Here is a 14,158-nt window from a genome sequence, read left to right on the forward strand (position 1 = left end):
GACAATAAGGACCAACCTGACTGAACCATATATTATTAAACAATGCTAATTCCACATGTTTAGGGAGGAATTAATTGTTGTTTCACTTGACAATGAGAAGAAAATTAGAATACAAAAGAATTAGTGAGTGGATAACGTCATCAGTCTTCTCATTTGCATACCCACCAGGATGTGCATATAACTATTTTGTGAAATGAAGAAAAACTTTAAAATGACATAACTTTCCTTTTTTACATCCAATTTCGATGGTATTTTCAGTGTTTAGCTTGTTGGATATTTCTCTTTTTATTCAAATCATTTTTATGTTGGAGTGGACCGGTCCTCTAAGCAGCGATTTTTTTTCCACCCAGTTCTTAGAGTATAGTAGTAATTGCTGTGAGAACAAGCCGTGTAAAATCTTTCTTCCAAGCTCACGGGCAGGTCAGGTCGAGGCAACGAAGCGATGATGGGAAATCAAGTGTCACCAGGCCTTTAAACCTGATACCCTCTCCCTCAAAAAAGGCTTCTACAACATCAGACACCAGCCGCCTCTCAGAGTATAAAAGTTTATAATATCAACAATTTTCTGTATGTGTGGGGGTGAGTTTGGGTGTGTGTATGTATCCACTACTAAAGCACGCCCGCTCTGTACATCAAACCACGATCTCTTATCAATACACGTTTATCATGAATGTTGAGCTTCTCCAAATCTCTCTATTTTTTCTAAATTTGCCTAAATTGCCTTAATATAATTTTGAATGGGCATTTATCACAAAGATTAATGACTATTTTGTACATAGTCTAACTACTTCAGACTCTGCGAATAGTGAAAACCAATGGTCTGTGCTTGTAGAATATTATCTGTACGTGGCAATGACCAGATGGCAGTAATACCTACGTCACATTTGTTCTACGCCCAGTCGAAAACAGCTGTTTCAACGTTTTTTTGTAATAGCTATATATAGGTGGTTTGAATAAAAAAAAATAATAATAGAACGTCTGTTTTTGACACGTCGTACGGCTACCGTAGAGCAAATGAGTGTGGTAATAGAATGATATAAGGTAGTATTACACGCAGGTCTTGCGTGCATGACAAGGCTAATAAACAATTAGTTGAATTTCTATACAATTTTTGTTTTATGAAATCACGCTTGATCGGTCCTTAGATAGTCTCTATTGAAATTGAAAATATGTTTTGAACTTGGATTAGCATATTTTGTATTCATGGGCAGATATTTAATAGCTAATGCGGTAACAGGCGGCGTAACCCTGTATGTCACATGAACTCATAGCCAAACTACCATTTTTCGAAGTTTTTGTGAACAATTGTAATGAGTGAGTTTTCGCGCAACGACGTACAAGCTCTATTTCATCCATATCAAGAAATAGAATTCTGAATATAGAATTTCTTGATGTAATGAATCTGACCAATAACACTGGCAAACCCCCGGACAATTGTGCGTTCAATATGTGCTCAACACTGGCGTAATTAAATCCCGGGAGGGTAGGGACAGCCATCAGACACACACAACTAGACACGCACACACACACCCTCACCCACCCCTACACACCCCTATCCTATGAGCACGCTCAAATTATCTTGGCCTGTAAAAATTCCTGTGCTTGTTATTTAGATTCAATAAATCCACCACCTTTTTCCTTTTACCCCTCATATCCCCTAATTTGTAAAAAAAAATGAGGACAATTTCTCAAAGACTCCCTTAAAGGACAAGTCCACCCCAACAAAAATATGATTTGAATAAAAAGAGAAAAATCCAACAGGCATAACACTTAAAATTTTATCGAAATTGGATGTAAAATAAGAAAGTTATGACATTTCAAAGTTTCGCTTAATTTCACAAAATTGTTATATGTACATCCTGGTTGGTATGCAAATGAGGAAACTGATGACGTCATCCACTCACTATTTCTTTTGTATTTTACTATATGAAATATGAAATATTCTAATTTTCTCTTCATTTTCAAGTGAAACAATAAATTTCTCCCCGAAGATGTGGAATTAGCATTGTTTAATACTATATGGTTCAGTCAAGTTGATCCTTATTGTTAAATCTGTAAAAAAAATGAAATATTGTATAATTCAAACAACAACAAAAAGACAAAAAATAGTGAGTGAGGGACATCATCGACTGTCTCATTTGCATGTCACTGATTTGTGCATATCACTGTTTTGTGAAAAATAAGCGAAACTTTTTAAAATGTCATTAGTTCCTAATTTTTCTCCATTTATTCAAATCAACATTTTTCTGGGGTGGACTTGATTTTTAAGTTTTCCTTAATAATATCAAATGACGTTAGATGTACAGGCCCTTTCAATCTCTTTACTTCACCTTACTTGTCCTCCTAAAAACAATTTAGCAGACGTACCATGACGAATTGCCCGCTCACTTCGCTCACACGTTAATATGCTTTATGCCATCAATTCAATTTTTTCAATTTATTTATTTCTATTTATTTGATTATTAATTTTTTTTTTTTTTTTTTTTTTGGGGGGTGGGATGCACCCCTTTAAGATGCTGGATCGGGCGAGCGACAGACTACTCTAAACGTCATTCGTCATAACTATTATAACTTCCCCTGTTGTAGTGTGCGTCAAATTTCATTCATAATATACACCGTCAATCACATCGATGCTGGACTATATAGTCTTAACGTCGCTCGCTGCCATTCTAACTGCACGAAACTACATCCAGATGTTTGGGTATTATTATCCGAGATTTCTTTGGGAAGAACGGGTACATAACACATTTGTCTAAAACAAAGCTAACGAGTGCATGGACTGTACATGATTTTCATCGGAAGACATAGTGCTAAAGCATTACACCTGAATTGTCTCTACAGCACCCAAGTAAGCGACATTGGTTCACACATTGCTACACATGAAGTTTGTCACACGATTTACTGTTTTGCTGTGGTTGTAAAACTTTAGGGTAACTTGACAAACGTATCGTGGAAATAGAAGACGTCAGTCAACTAGCATCAATATCAGTATCTAGACCGAGTGAAGGAAATACCAAAGGGTGTTGACTTGCACACATATAAAAAGAAATGATAAAATTGTACACCATGATGGAAACGAAGACCTTTGGGGTCACACCACATTATCTAGCTGTTCCACAGAGAATTTCTGAATTACCCAAATCTATCGACAATCTTACAGCAAGTATGGTTAAAGAGAATACGGATGACTATTCTCCGTTACTAATGGCTGTAATGAATGGTCACCTTGGTGAAGTACAAAGCCTAGTCAGTCAAGGGGCGAACGTGAATCAGGGTACCGCTGAAGGCTGGACACCGTTAATGATTGCAGCAAAGACCGGCAGAGTGGAGATGTTGACATTTCTCATCGATCAAGGGGCTGAGATTAAAAAGTCTGTTACAAGACTGACTGCTTTACACTTTGCTGCTTTCCTTGGTCATCTTGATGCTATCAAATATCTGATCAGTCAAGGGGCTGATGTGGAGGAAGGAAATGAAAATGGTTGGACTGCATTTCACATTGCTGCCCTGAATGGTCATCTTGATGTCACCACATATCTGATCATTCAAGGGGCTGAGATAAACGAAGGAAATAATGATGGTGGGACCGCATAACACTATGCTGCTTTCAGTGGTCATCTTGATGTCACCAAATATCTGATGAGTCAAGGGGCTGAGATAAACAGAGGAAACAATAATGGTTGCAATGCATTACACTTTGCTGCTCAGAATGGCCATCTTGATGTCACCACATATTTGATCAGTCAAGGGGCCGAGATAAACGGAGGAAATAATAATGGTGGGACTGCATTACACAATGCTGCTTTTAATGGTCATCTTGATGTTATCAAATATCTGTTCAGTCAAGGGGGTGATGTGAAGAAAGGAGACAATGACGGCATGACTGCATTACACATTGCTGTTCTGAATGGTCATCTTGATGTCACCACATATCTGATCAGTCAAGGGGCTGAGGTGGAGAAAGGACTTAACAATGGTCGGACTGCATTACACTTGTCTGCTCAGAATGGCCATCTTGATGTAACTAAATATCTGATCAGTCAAGGGGCTGAGGTGAAGAAAGGAGATAATGAAGGTCTGACTGCATTACACATTGCTGTTCTGAATGGTCATCCTGATGTAACTAAATATCTGATCAGTCAAGGGGCTGAGGTGAATGAAGGAGAAAACAATGGTTGCACCGCATTACACTTTGCTGCTCAGAATGGCCATTTTGATGTCACCACATATTTGATCAGTCAAGGGGCAGAGATAAACGGAGGAAATGACAATGGTTGCACCGCATTACACTTTGCTGCTCAGAATGGCCATCTTGATGTCACCACATATTTGATCAGTCAAGGGGTCGAGATAAACGGAGGAAATAATAATGGTGGGACTGCATTACACAATGCTGCTTTTAATGGTCATCTTGATGTTATCAAATATCTGTTCAGTCAAGGGGGTGATGTGAAGAAAGGAGATAATAAAGGTTTTACTGCATTACACATTGCTGTTGAGAATGGTCATCTTGATGTCACTACATATCTGATCAGTCAAGGGGCTGAGGTGAATAAAGGAGATAGTGAAGGTCTGACTGCATTACACATTGCTGCTCTGAATAGTCATCTTGATGTAACCAGATATCTTATCAGTCAAGGGGCTGAGGTGAATAAAGGAACCAACAATGGTTCCACCGGATTACACTTTGCTGCACAGAATGGCCATCTTGATGTCACCACATATCTGATCAGTCAAGGGGCTGAGATAAACGGAGGAAATAATAATGGTGGGACTGCATTACACCATGTTGCTTTCAGTGGTGATCTTGATGTAACCAAATATCTCATCAGTCAAGGAGCTGAGGTGAATAAAATCGGAGACCGTGGTTGGACTGCATTACACATTGCTGCTTTGAGAGGCCACCTTGATGTATCCAAACATCTTGTCAGTCAAGGGGCTGCGGTGAACATGAGAGATGAAAGTCGTTGGGAACCTTCAGACCTCGCTCTTTTAGGGAATAATTTTGATGTTGTTAGATTTCTTAAACCTGAATATGCGAGTATTGAAAATCTCCGTCATCAGAAAAATGAACTTGTGTTACTTTTCGCGCTGGGAAAACTTCACAATACCGAGGTAAATGTTTGGCTTATAGAATCATTGTGGTGTTTAATCTGGTTACATCAGGGCAGAGAATGAAGGGAGAGTAGAGCCAGTTGGAGGGGCGATAACAATATCGAGCATTTAAGGGTGGCTTGTGCAGCAAAAATAAGAATTTGACACAATACATGTAAAATCTGCAATCAGAAGATGAGATGTTTAAATACTGCTGGTTCGTAATTTCTTTTCTTATTTATCAAATAGATCGATGAATACAATCTTATTTACTGTGTTGAAAAAAAAGAAAGCCGTAAATTGTATTTACAATATAATGGTTTTTATTTGTTATAATGTGTAAGAACTTACCTTCTTCAGAGTGATAATTCGACTAGACACAAAACAAGAAGGGTGTAGGCTGTGAATATAGACCAAATTTTTTTTTTTTGGTTTATCTATAAAGAAGAAGAATCATTCTTTTCGGGCCATTTGTCTGGATTAAAAAATTGTAATATACATGTAGGTGAAACTTTTGATCCAAAACATGAAAGAAAATGATTATTTTCATGGAACAAATGTACTTGTTTTTAGACTTAATTTCTGTTTGAGCTCAAATGATTTTTAGATTATGATAAAGTTTTAATATAGAGAGTCAAAAGGGGCCTAAGCTTTCGATCCTAGCAGAATCTTCGTCGGAGGCAAAATGACAAACACATGAAGTGGAACAACCATAATATAGACCACATACATACAACAGCAACACTAGAAACAAGGAGACAAAAGGGGCATTAGTGAGAAGAGATGACCAAAGAAAGTAAGTGTAAAAATAAACCTGTAAGAATGAAAGTATGTAAATATTTCCAAAAAGGAAAGTAAATGAAAAGAAAAAAAAAAATATATATACAAAAGGTGTAACTGATATAGTAATCCGCTGGGTGTGAGGGGGAATAAAACAGAAGACTATAATATAGCAAATAAAGAAGCTGATGCTGTATGAGAGAGGGGGTGTATTAAGAAAAAAAACATGGTGAACATGAAAATAAGCAAAATGAATAAGAGGTAAATCTAAGAGGTGGAGAGAAAAAAATGTAATAATAATTAGAATATCGTCTGAATAAGGGATGAAAAATTGGAGCTGAGCTTTTTTTTTTTTTATATATATAGTCTTCAGTTTTTTTCCCCTCACACCCAGCGGATTACTATATCAGTTACATCTTTTGTATATATATATATATTTTTTTCTTTTCATTTACTTTCCTTTTTGGAAATATTTACATACTTTCATTCTTACAGGTTTATTTTTACACTTACTTTCTTCTCTTAGTTTGTTTATTACTCCATCATACATACTTATGTCTTTTGCACATTATCAGTTGTTCCCCATTCTTTCCCTTTTCCCCACTCTTACACACCAGTTTATTATGCCTCTCTTTGTTACCTGTTTGACCCACCTCTCACTAATTCTCTTGTTATTCATCTCTTCCTCATACCCTTCATCACTGTTTTGTTCTAGATCCTGTTTGATGTTGCCTGCCTCACATCTTAATCCCTCTTGGCTTGAGGTCTTTCTTTGGCCTTACACCAACTTCCCTTTGTGTCTGCCCACTCCTTTTCTTTCATCCCCTTCATTAACCTGATTGGTCATCTCTTCTCACTAATGCCCCTTTTGTTTCCTTGTTTCTAGTGTTGCTGTTGTATGTCTGTGGTCTATATTATGGTTGTTCCACTTCATGTGTTTGTCATTTTGCCTCCGACGAAGATTCTGCTAGGATCGAAAGCATAGGCCCCTTTTGACTCTCTACTTTACTCCATTGGCTCTTTTTTTAGATAAGCAGTTTTCAGCAGCTTCTTTTTGCCAAAGTTTTAATATCTAATATCTAAGCTTTAATATGATATAGGTTTTACAAGAAGATGTATTTTAGATGGGCCAGCAGCCAGCTTTTGATAGGACAAGTACATTTAGCAGCTTAAAAACAAGAAAACTGCGCTCTGATTGGTCATGTAGAGACCACACTCCTACGCAAACTCCAATGTTCCCCACACTGGGCCTCTAGTCCAATCATTTTAGCCCACATTTTGACCAAACTTTGAACAAATTGCAACAATTTTTTTTTTCACCACAATGCATTTCTGTGAGGTCTCTAGTACAACATAATAAAAGTCCAAAACTATCCGAATATGGGAAAGGCATCTAATTTGCATAAATCCAAGATGGCTACAAAAATTAATTGATATGCCTTGTCATTAATATTTTTGTACATATAATTATGGGAAAATCTTGCAATGAATACGCTATTCACTATGATTAAGATATCATAAATCGATTGCAATCGTTTTCAGAACTATACGGTTACTATTTTTCGCAAAATGTGAGAATTTATGCCAAAATTACCATGTTTTCGGTTAAAAATTTGCATATGCGTTGATATATTTCTGTTTTATCAGTAGCATCAACAACTAATGTAAAATATCAGCATTCGACAAGAAAGGGGATATATCAACGAGAAAATCGATATGCTTCATAACAGTATTAATGTCTTAACTTGTTTAGATTAAGGGCAAATACATCCGAATGTATTATTCGATATTGCAATAAAGTGACACCAAAAACCAAAAGTCCATGTCTTAGTCACACTTTTGATATCGACTACAACACGATCGCTGACATGCCTTTGAAGAGAGTAAAATAGATTAAATCGGTCTTGCCTCGCCTCTGTTGGTGTGACTTACACGCGTAAATGCATGTGTGCGTATAGCGATAGAAAGGTGTACTTAGATTAAAATGTGGACAAAGGGCTTTTTCTACATTTTACAGCAACTTTTATGTTAATGAAATCTCTTGGAAAAGTTAGAGAATACATTGCTCTGCATGCTGCATGCAATTACGTTCAAAACATTAAAGCATAGTCCCGCAATAGCCTGTCGAAGTTACCCCCTTATCCGTAGCTCAACTATTAAAATATCGTGCTTTTTGGAGCTCCCAATGTGACAAAGTGGTGTTTTGCTACAGAGAAAAACAACTTTTATTGTCTTGAAATCACTTGAAGGCAAAAGACACAAAAGGCGTTTCATCTTCGCAGTAAACCACTTTTATTGTTATTTATTTAAGCACTTTGGGATGAAAAAATATATTTTCCTCTATTAGCTCAATATAAAGAAATGCTGGTACGGCAAAGCCTATCCCCTACGGGGTTTGCTAAAGTCACTCGCCCCTTTTCCATATTTTGCCTATTTATGGAAAATTCTACCAATTCGGAGCCCTCATTGATGCAAAAGATGTTTCTGCTATTATGTAAGCCACTTTTATTGTTTCGTAACCTCTAGGAGATAAAAAAAAAGATGTTCCTCTATCAGCTACATATAAAGAAGTGCTGGCTCAGCAAAGCCTATACCCCCTCAGAGGTTCCCGAAGTCTCCCACAATTTTTTGCCTATTTTCCCTCCTTATTAATTTATAATTTATGGGGAAATCTGCCAATTTGGAGCCCCAATTGAAGCAAAACATTGGCCCGAATTCACAAAGGCGGACTCTGCAAAATCCACGGATTTTAGAATCCGTGGATTTTTTAGTCCATGGATTCTGGAAAATCCACGGATTCTGCAGTTTGTGATTCACCAACGGTGGACTCAAAAATCCGCGGATTCCACCAGACCCACGGTTGAGTCCAAGGATTCAACCCTGGACTCGACCAAATCCATCGATTCAACCATGGGTTTTCAATCAAATTTAGGGATTTCCCCTTTTTGAGACTGCACTGAGCATGCTCAGTGTCATAAAAACATAAACATATGCAGCATATACACAATAAACCAAAATATATTATTCTAAAATAAATGCTTGCTGGTATTGGACCCCCCCCCCCCCATTTCCCAAAAATTATGTTTGCTGGCATTGGTTGTGTATCTTTGCACACACACAGACACACACACACAAAATAGGAGCACATCATCAGCTAGCTGCACTTGATCAACCGGCCTTGAAGTGGCAGAAAGAAGAAATTCATTATTTAATCGAGTTAATCTCAGATAGACAGGATAAGATATGTTACTGAGAAACTAATCTTTTTTACAGCAACCAATTCCACATCACTAAAGCACCACTGGATCCATCTATAAGAACATGGTAATCACTGATTGCCAATTCACTTTGAATCACACCATGATCATGATACAATCAGGTAATTAATCATGACTAACATTATCAGACATTCCAATCCTTTATAAACATCATCACCTAATTTAAAATATCAAAACATTATATTCGATTTTGACACACAAAACATACCATCACTATGATCACTCTTACCAATGGGAATAATATCTGGAATAATTCAAAGCACAATTGATTCAATTTGATGACTAAAATTTAATATATTATTTTGTCACATTTTCCACACATGAATATTAAACCACACTTTACATTATTCAACTATGATTACATAGATTATGACTGTTAAAACTAATTTTTCTGCAAGTCGAGTGACATGCATGTAAAAATTAATTTCTTAAAATTCAAATACATCATGCTATCATGGAATTAAATATTTTTTGGGTTTTGGTCAATAATTTTTAGCAGCAATGCATCACCTCGAAAGAGGAGCTTGGAAAATTGTCCCCAAGGCATCAACAGAGCTCGTGTGACAAAAGAGGAAGAATATGAAAATAAAATGGATATTGCCAATGCTGAACATGCTATCAAGATGGACATTTTTTCTTTTCAGAAATGTATTGAAGCAGCAAAAAACAGAGAAGCCATTGGCTTCCCTAATTCCGAGGATTAATTTATAAAATATCAATAATGGTCTATCCATGCATGTACACATATTCTGTTAATATTTGAATTTAATGAAAAATTATAATCCAATAATATAAACTCCTCAAAGAAGTTTGGAAATCTGACTTTGATCGATAATCCATCCTCGGACTATACCAATGTGTAATTAATATCAATGAATAGACCATTTGATTTTCTTTAAAATGATAACCTACATGATATGATTATGGTTCACATGGAGGTGCAGTGCCTTGAAATGTGGGATAAGGTCAAAATTCAAAAGTTGCAAAATGACACAATATTGAAAGTCACTGTTCTTTTTTTATTTATGATGAGTGGGTTTCTCATCGGTTTCTTTTGATTGTTTTCATGCACCTTAACATCAACATTAACATGGAATCAAACACACCTCTGCACAAGCAAACACATAACAAACAAACAAACATAGGTATTTCAAACCACGACTCAAACCATGTTATCTCACAGTACCATTACAACAGAAGCAGGGGCTAGATTTGACTGGATTTTTATCTGTATTGACACAGAAAAAAGAATCATGTTCTGTATTGACCCTTCATGACTATTTCTGCTCGTTTTGCAGCTTTCAATTCAGACCTCATCCAACACTTTTGAATCCTGCTCTTTTTACAATGGCATAATCATAACAAGCATGGTATCATGTAAAATATGCATTGTATAAAATTGGGAGTTGGGAGAAATTAATGGCCAAACACAGATTTCCAAACCTTTTTTGAGGGATTTATATTGTTCAGTGCATCCAAGAAAAAACTAATTTGGCATCCAAGAAAAAACTAATTTGGCCGGGGGGGGGGGGTATCTGAATTTCAAAAAGAAAATCACATGTCTAAAAAGTTCAATATCTGCTCTTTTATTTGATACCTTAATCACAAAAAAATAGTCAAGAAGTTTCATTAAATAAACGTGTTTTCACCGGTTTCCCACAGAAGCTATCACATAGTTAAAAAAGACTGAATGCATGGCTGATCGTCAACAAAACGGAGTGTCGAGTGAGTTTAAACGCTAGCCTGTAAACCCTCTTCATTTTATGAAATTATTTAAATTCAAGCCTTATTTAAAATAACCAGAACTTTGTTATTTCTTGACCATTTTCTGTAATTGAAGTATCAAATTACAGAACAGATATTAAACTTTTTAAAAACGTGCTTTTCTTTTTGAAACCCAGATAGAGCCCGCCAAATGACTTTTGGGTATCCCCTTTTCAAATTGTTTTGCTCACTCATGCGTGAATGAGAAATAATCGAAGTAATTTTAGATGAAAGAGGAGATTTACAATGATAGGTCATTTGTCTATTGTATTTGTGATTAAGTTATTATAAATCATCGATAAATCTCGGTTTCGTTTTTTCTGGGACGCACTGCACAAACAATATTGCAGGTTATATTAAATACTTACAGCTAAAGAAATTACAAAAGTCCTTGATTTGCCGATGTGGTTGGGAAATTATAGAGAATTCATTTGAATATTGATATCATAGAAACTTTATATAGATATCTATTCATAAATTAGGAATTATGTTGTAATGGATGAAATTGTACTAGAAAGACTGAGAAAAACAATTATAGTATACAGTACCTGACTCATTATCAATATTCATGAAAACTATAGGGCAATACATTTTAAATGTCCAGCTCAGATGTCAAATATGGGTAATAATAAATTATATTTATGTTATTAATATACACATATTCTTCACTCTCTATGATGATTAAGTATTTATTGAATATTGATATCTGACTTCGGCATCAATTGAAAAATACATGAAGAGCATGACAGTAAGAAAGTGAGTATTCATTTTTAAAGTAAACCTAATAGGAGAAGGATCTGGTCTTTGTCTGAATGATTTTCACACTAAACTTAAAGAAATACAATGGAATTATAAGATTTTGTATATATCAAACACAAGTATCAAAAGACTCACTTAGATTCTCAGTCTGTAGCGTCTAATGTCTAGATAATAAATTTGTAAGGAAAATGCTCAAGAGCATATTTAAAGGACAAATAAAAACTGTACAGTACATTACAAAGAGAGGATGCGAAATAAAACAATCTAAATTTCAATGCTTAAAAAAGTCAATGACCGCTATTATATTTAGTGACATTGGAATGATGATAGGAGTACAAGTCACATTATCGACCCTTTCCCAAAAGTTCAGACTGGCATAACAGAGTATACATTTATATTAAAAATGCAATCTGCACAGTGACAGAATACCTGTTCTTCCGGTTAAGGAGGTACAGGGCTTGTTCCCCAACAGGACTCCTAATGTAGACGTGAGTCCTATCGATGGCACATATGACAACAGGTAGAGGTTCACTACATTCTGTATTCCTCCTCAGATCACCCTCAAGCATGTTGATGAGATGGAGTGCAGTGATACCGCATTCGAAAGGCTTCATCCATGTACAACTCAAAAGGAATCCAGTCAGGGTCTGGGCCAATTGGCTATCTGTGTATACATGAAAAAGAATTAGAGAAGATAAACATGGAAAAAAAAACAGTAATTCAAGATTCCCTGAACAATAAGTAAGGTTTGCAAACATTCAGCCCCCCCCCTAGTCTTCTTAGGTAACATACGGAAATAGCCCAGTCTATTCAGGATTAGGTTTGTTTTTTCTTTTCCTAATTTTTTTACATTAATATACACTGTATGCATTGCATACATCAAGTCACATGTTTCAAATAATCTGCTGCTTTAATTGCCGTACTCCTTTCATTCATTTTGACTCCATCCATTTTTTATATCTTAGATGAAAATTGTCACTGCTTGTGCAAGTAGGAATGAAAATTTGCCATGTTGGTTTCATCACCAGTGCTTCAACCAACATCACCTTCATATTTAGAAACAAGTCATAATTTGTCAGTTATAAAAAAGGGTAATATTTTGCAATAAGCACTGCATCAGTTTATTGTTCAATCGAAACAAAAGCTTACCTCTCCGAGCCTGTTGACATGATCAAGATGCATTAAATGAGCATGGTGATTTTCTGCCATTTTTGTTCTGCATAGAAAATGAAATTGACATAGGCCTAGGGTTAAGTTTCAATGGCAAAGAAAATAGTCATAAGAAAGATGAGCATGAGACTAGAATGAGATTCAGACATTGAGATTACAGTTTGACAAAATTCTCTCAAATCTGTATTCTGAAAATTGTCCCATCTTTGCTAAAATAAAAATACATGACTGCTCTCCCAAATTCATTTTTTTGAAACGATTCATCATCTCAAATGAAATCTTTAAAATTGCTGAAAAGACTAGCCTGGAGAGTAGTAATCAGTCTAGGCCTACGTAGTCATAGCCGGCCCGTAGGCATACTCATGACTATCGTGACCATGGATAGTACTAACTGAAATTCTGTCAGTTCTGAATCTGATTATCATTCTGACAAATCTGAGAGTGAGATTTGAGTGCACCGTAGACGTAGTACCGGTATAGTACGGTACCAGTACTAATACAACTTGACTGATTTTTACTCTCCAGGAGCCTTCAGGCGTGCAGGCTAGAGTAGGATAGACCATGTAGATCTAAGAAAATCCAGCGACAGGGTCAGGAGGAATAGAAATTTAGGAAGAACCGAGTGAAAAGAGGAAAAAGTCAAGGGTCTAATCGTCTAACATCAACGAGAACGTCCAGCCATGTCACAGTCAGAGCTCGCGAAAGACAAACACAGAAATGTACTTATGGGGCTACACAGAACCATTTCCGCGAGAAATCTTTTCACTAACTCGATTCTCATTACCGTATCCATTTATGACATAAATTCGGATATTACTTCACAAATCAATGCATAAAAAGTTACAAAAAATATGTCAAATTGCTCACAATTTCCACGGAGCTCGGTCAAGCATGTATTTTCTCCACCACTTTCACGTCCAGTCTTCCACTTTGAATTTTGCTGCCAAATCATCGCCCAGCGGTTGTTGTCTGCACAAAAATGTACCCAAATGCTGCGTTGTGATTGGCCAATGCGCCTAAAATCCACGGATTCTGTGGAGTCCACTGTTTCAGACCACCCCAAACAGTTGACTCGAAATCGTGACGTAATAGACTCGATTGAATCCGTGGATTCGGTCGAGTCCACCTTTGTGAATCACAAAAGCGAATCCGTGGACTGTGGATCCTGCAAAATCCGTGGATTCATCCGTGGATTTTGCAGAATCCACCCTTGTGAATTCGGGCCATTGTTTCTGCTCTATAGCAAACCTCTTTCATTGTTTCGTAACCACTTGGAAATAAAAAAATAGATTTTCCTCTAACAGCTACATATA

The 14,158-nt window shown here is 36.4% G+C and overlaps 2 protein-coding genes and 1 long non-coding RNA gene across 3 annotated transcripts; 2 read left to right on the plus strand and 1 right to left on the minus strand.

Moving 5' to 3' along the window:
• Positions 1 to 3,069: 3,069 nt before the first annotated feature.
• LOC135155284 (protein fem-1 homolog C-like) lies at positions 3,070 to 3,594 on the plus strand. The gene has a single exon (XM_064104223.1). It carries the CDS (start codon positions 3,070 to 3,072, stop codon positions 3,592 to 3,594), a length of 525 nt encoding a protein of 174 aa, XP_063960293.1.
• Positions 3,595 to 3,639: 45 nt separating this feature from the next.
• LOC135155285 (putative ankyrin repeat protein RF_0381) lies at positions 3,640 to 6,622 on the plus strand. The gene is made up of 2 exons (XM_064104225.1): positions 3,640 to 5,013; positions 6,590 to 6,622. Exons 1-2 carry the CDS (start codon positions 3,640 to 3,642, stop codon positions 6,620 to 6,622), a joined length of 1,407 nt encoding a protein of 468 aa, XP_063960295.1.
• A 3,319-nt stretch (positions 6,623 to 9,941) lies between these two features.
• Positions 9,942 to 13,818, minus strand: LOC135154923 (uncharacterized). Its single transcript, XR_010294320.1, has 3 exons — positions 13,713 to 13,818; positions 12,825 to 12,891; positions 9,942 to 12,339 (listed from the first exon to the last, which is right to left on the minus strand). It is a non-coding gene; the product is annotated as an uncharacterized LOC135154923 (long non-coding RNA).
• Between the last annotated feature and the right edge of the window lie 340 nt (positions 13,819 to 14,158).

Source organism: Lytechinus pictus, chromosome 8, assembly GCF_037042905.1.
Source record: "Lytechinus pictus isolate F3 Inbred chromosome 8, Lp3.0, whole genome shotgun sequence".
Lineage (NCBI taxonomy): Eukaryota > Metazoa > Echinodermata > Echinoidea > Temnopleuroida > Toxopneustidae > Lytechinus > Lytechinus pictus.

Bases quoted from the DNA above. Each gene is read 5' to 3' on its own strand.
- LOC135155284 (XM_064104223.1), top strand. From the start codon at position 3,070: ATGGAAACGAAGACCTTTGGGGTCACACCACATTATCTAGCTGTTCCA.
- LOC135155285 (XM_064104225.1), top strand. From the start codon at position 3,640: ATGAGTCAAGGGGCTGAGATAAACAGAGGAAACAATAATGGTTGCAAT. The intron at 5,014-6,589 runs GTTAGATTTCTT...GTTTTGTTCTAG, and splicing joins TAGGGAATAATTTTGATGTT to ATCCTGTTTGATGTTGCCTG.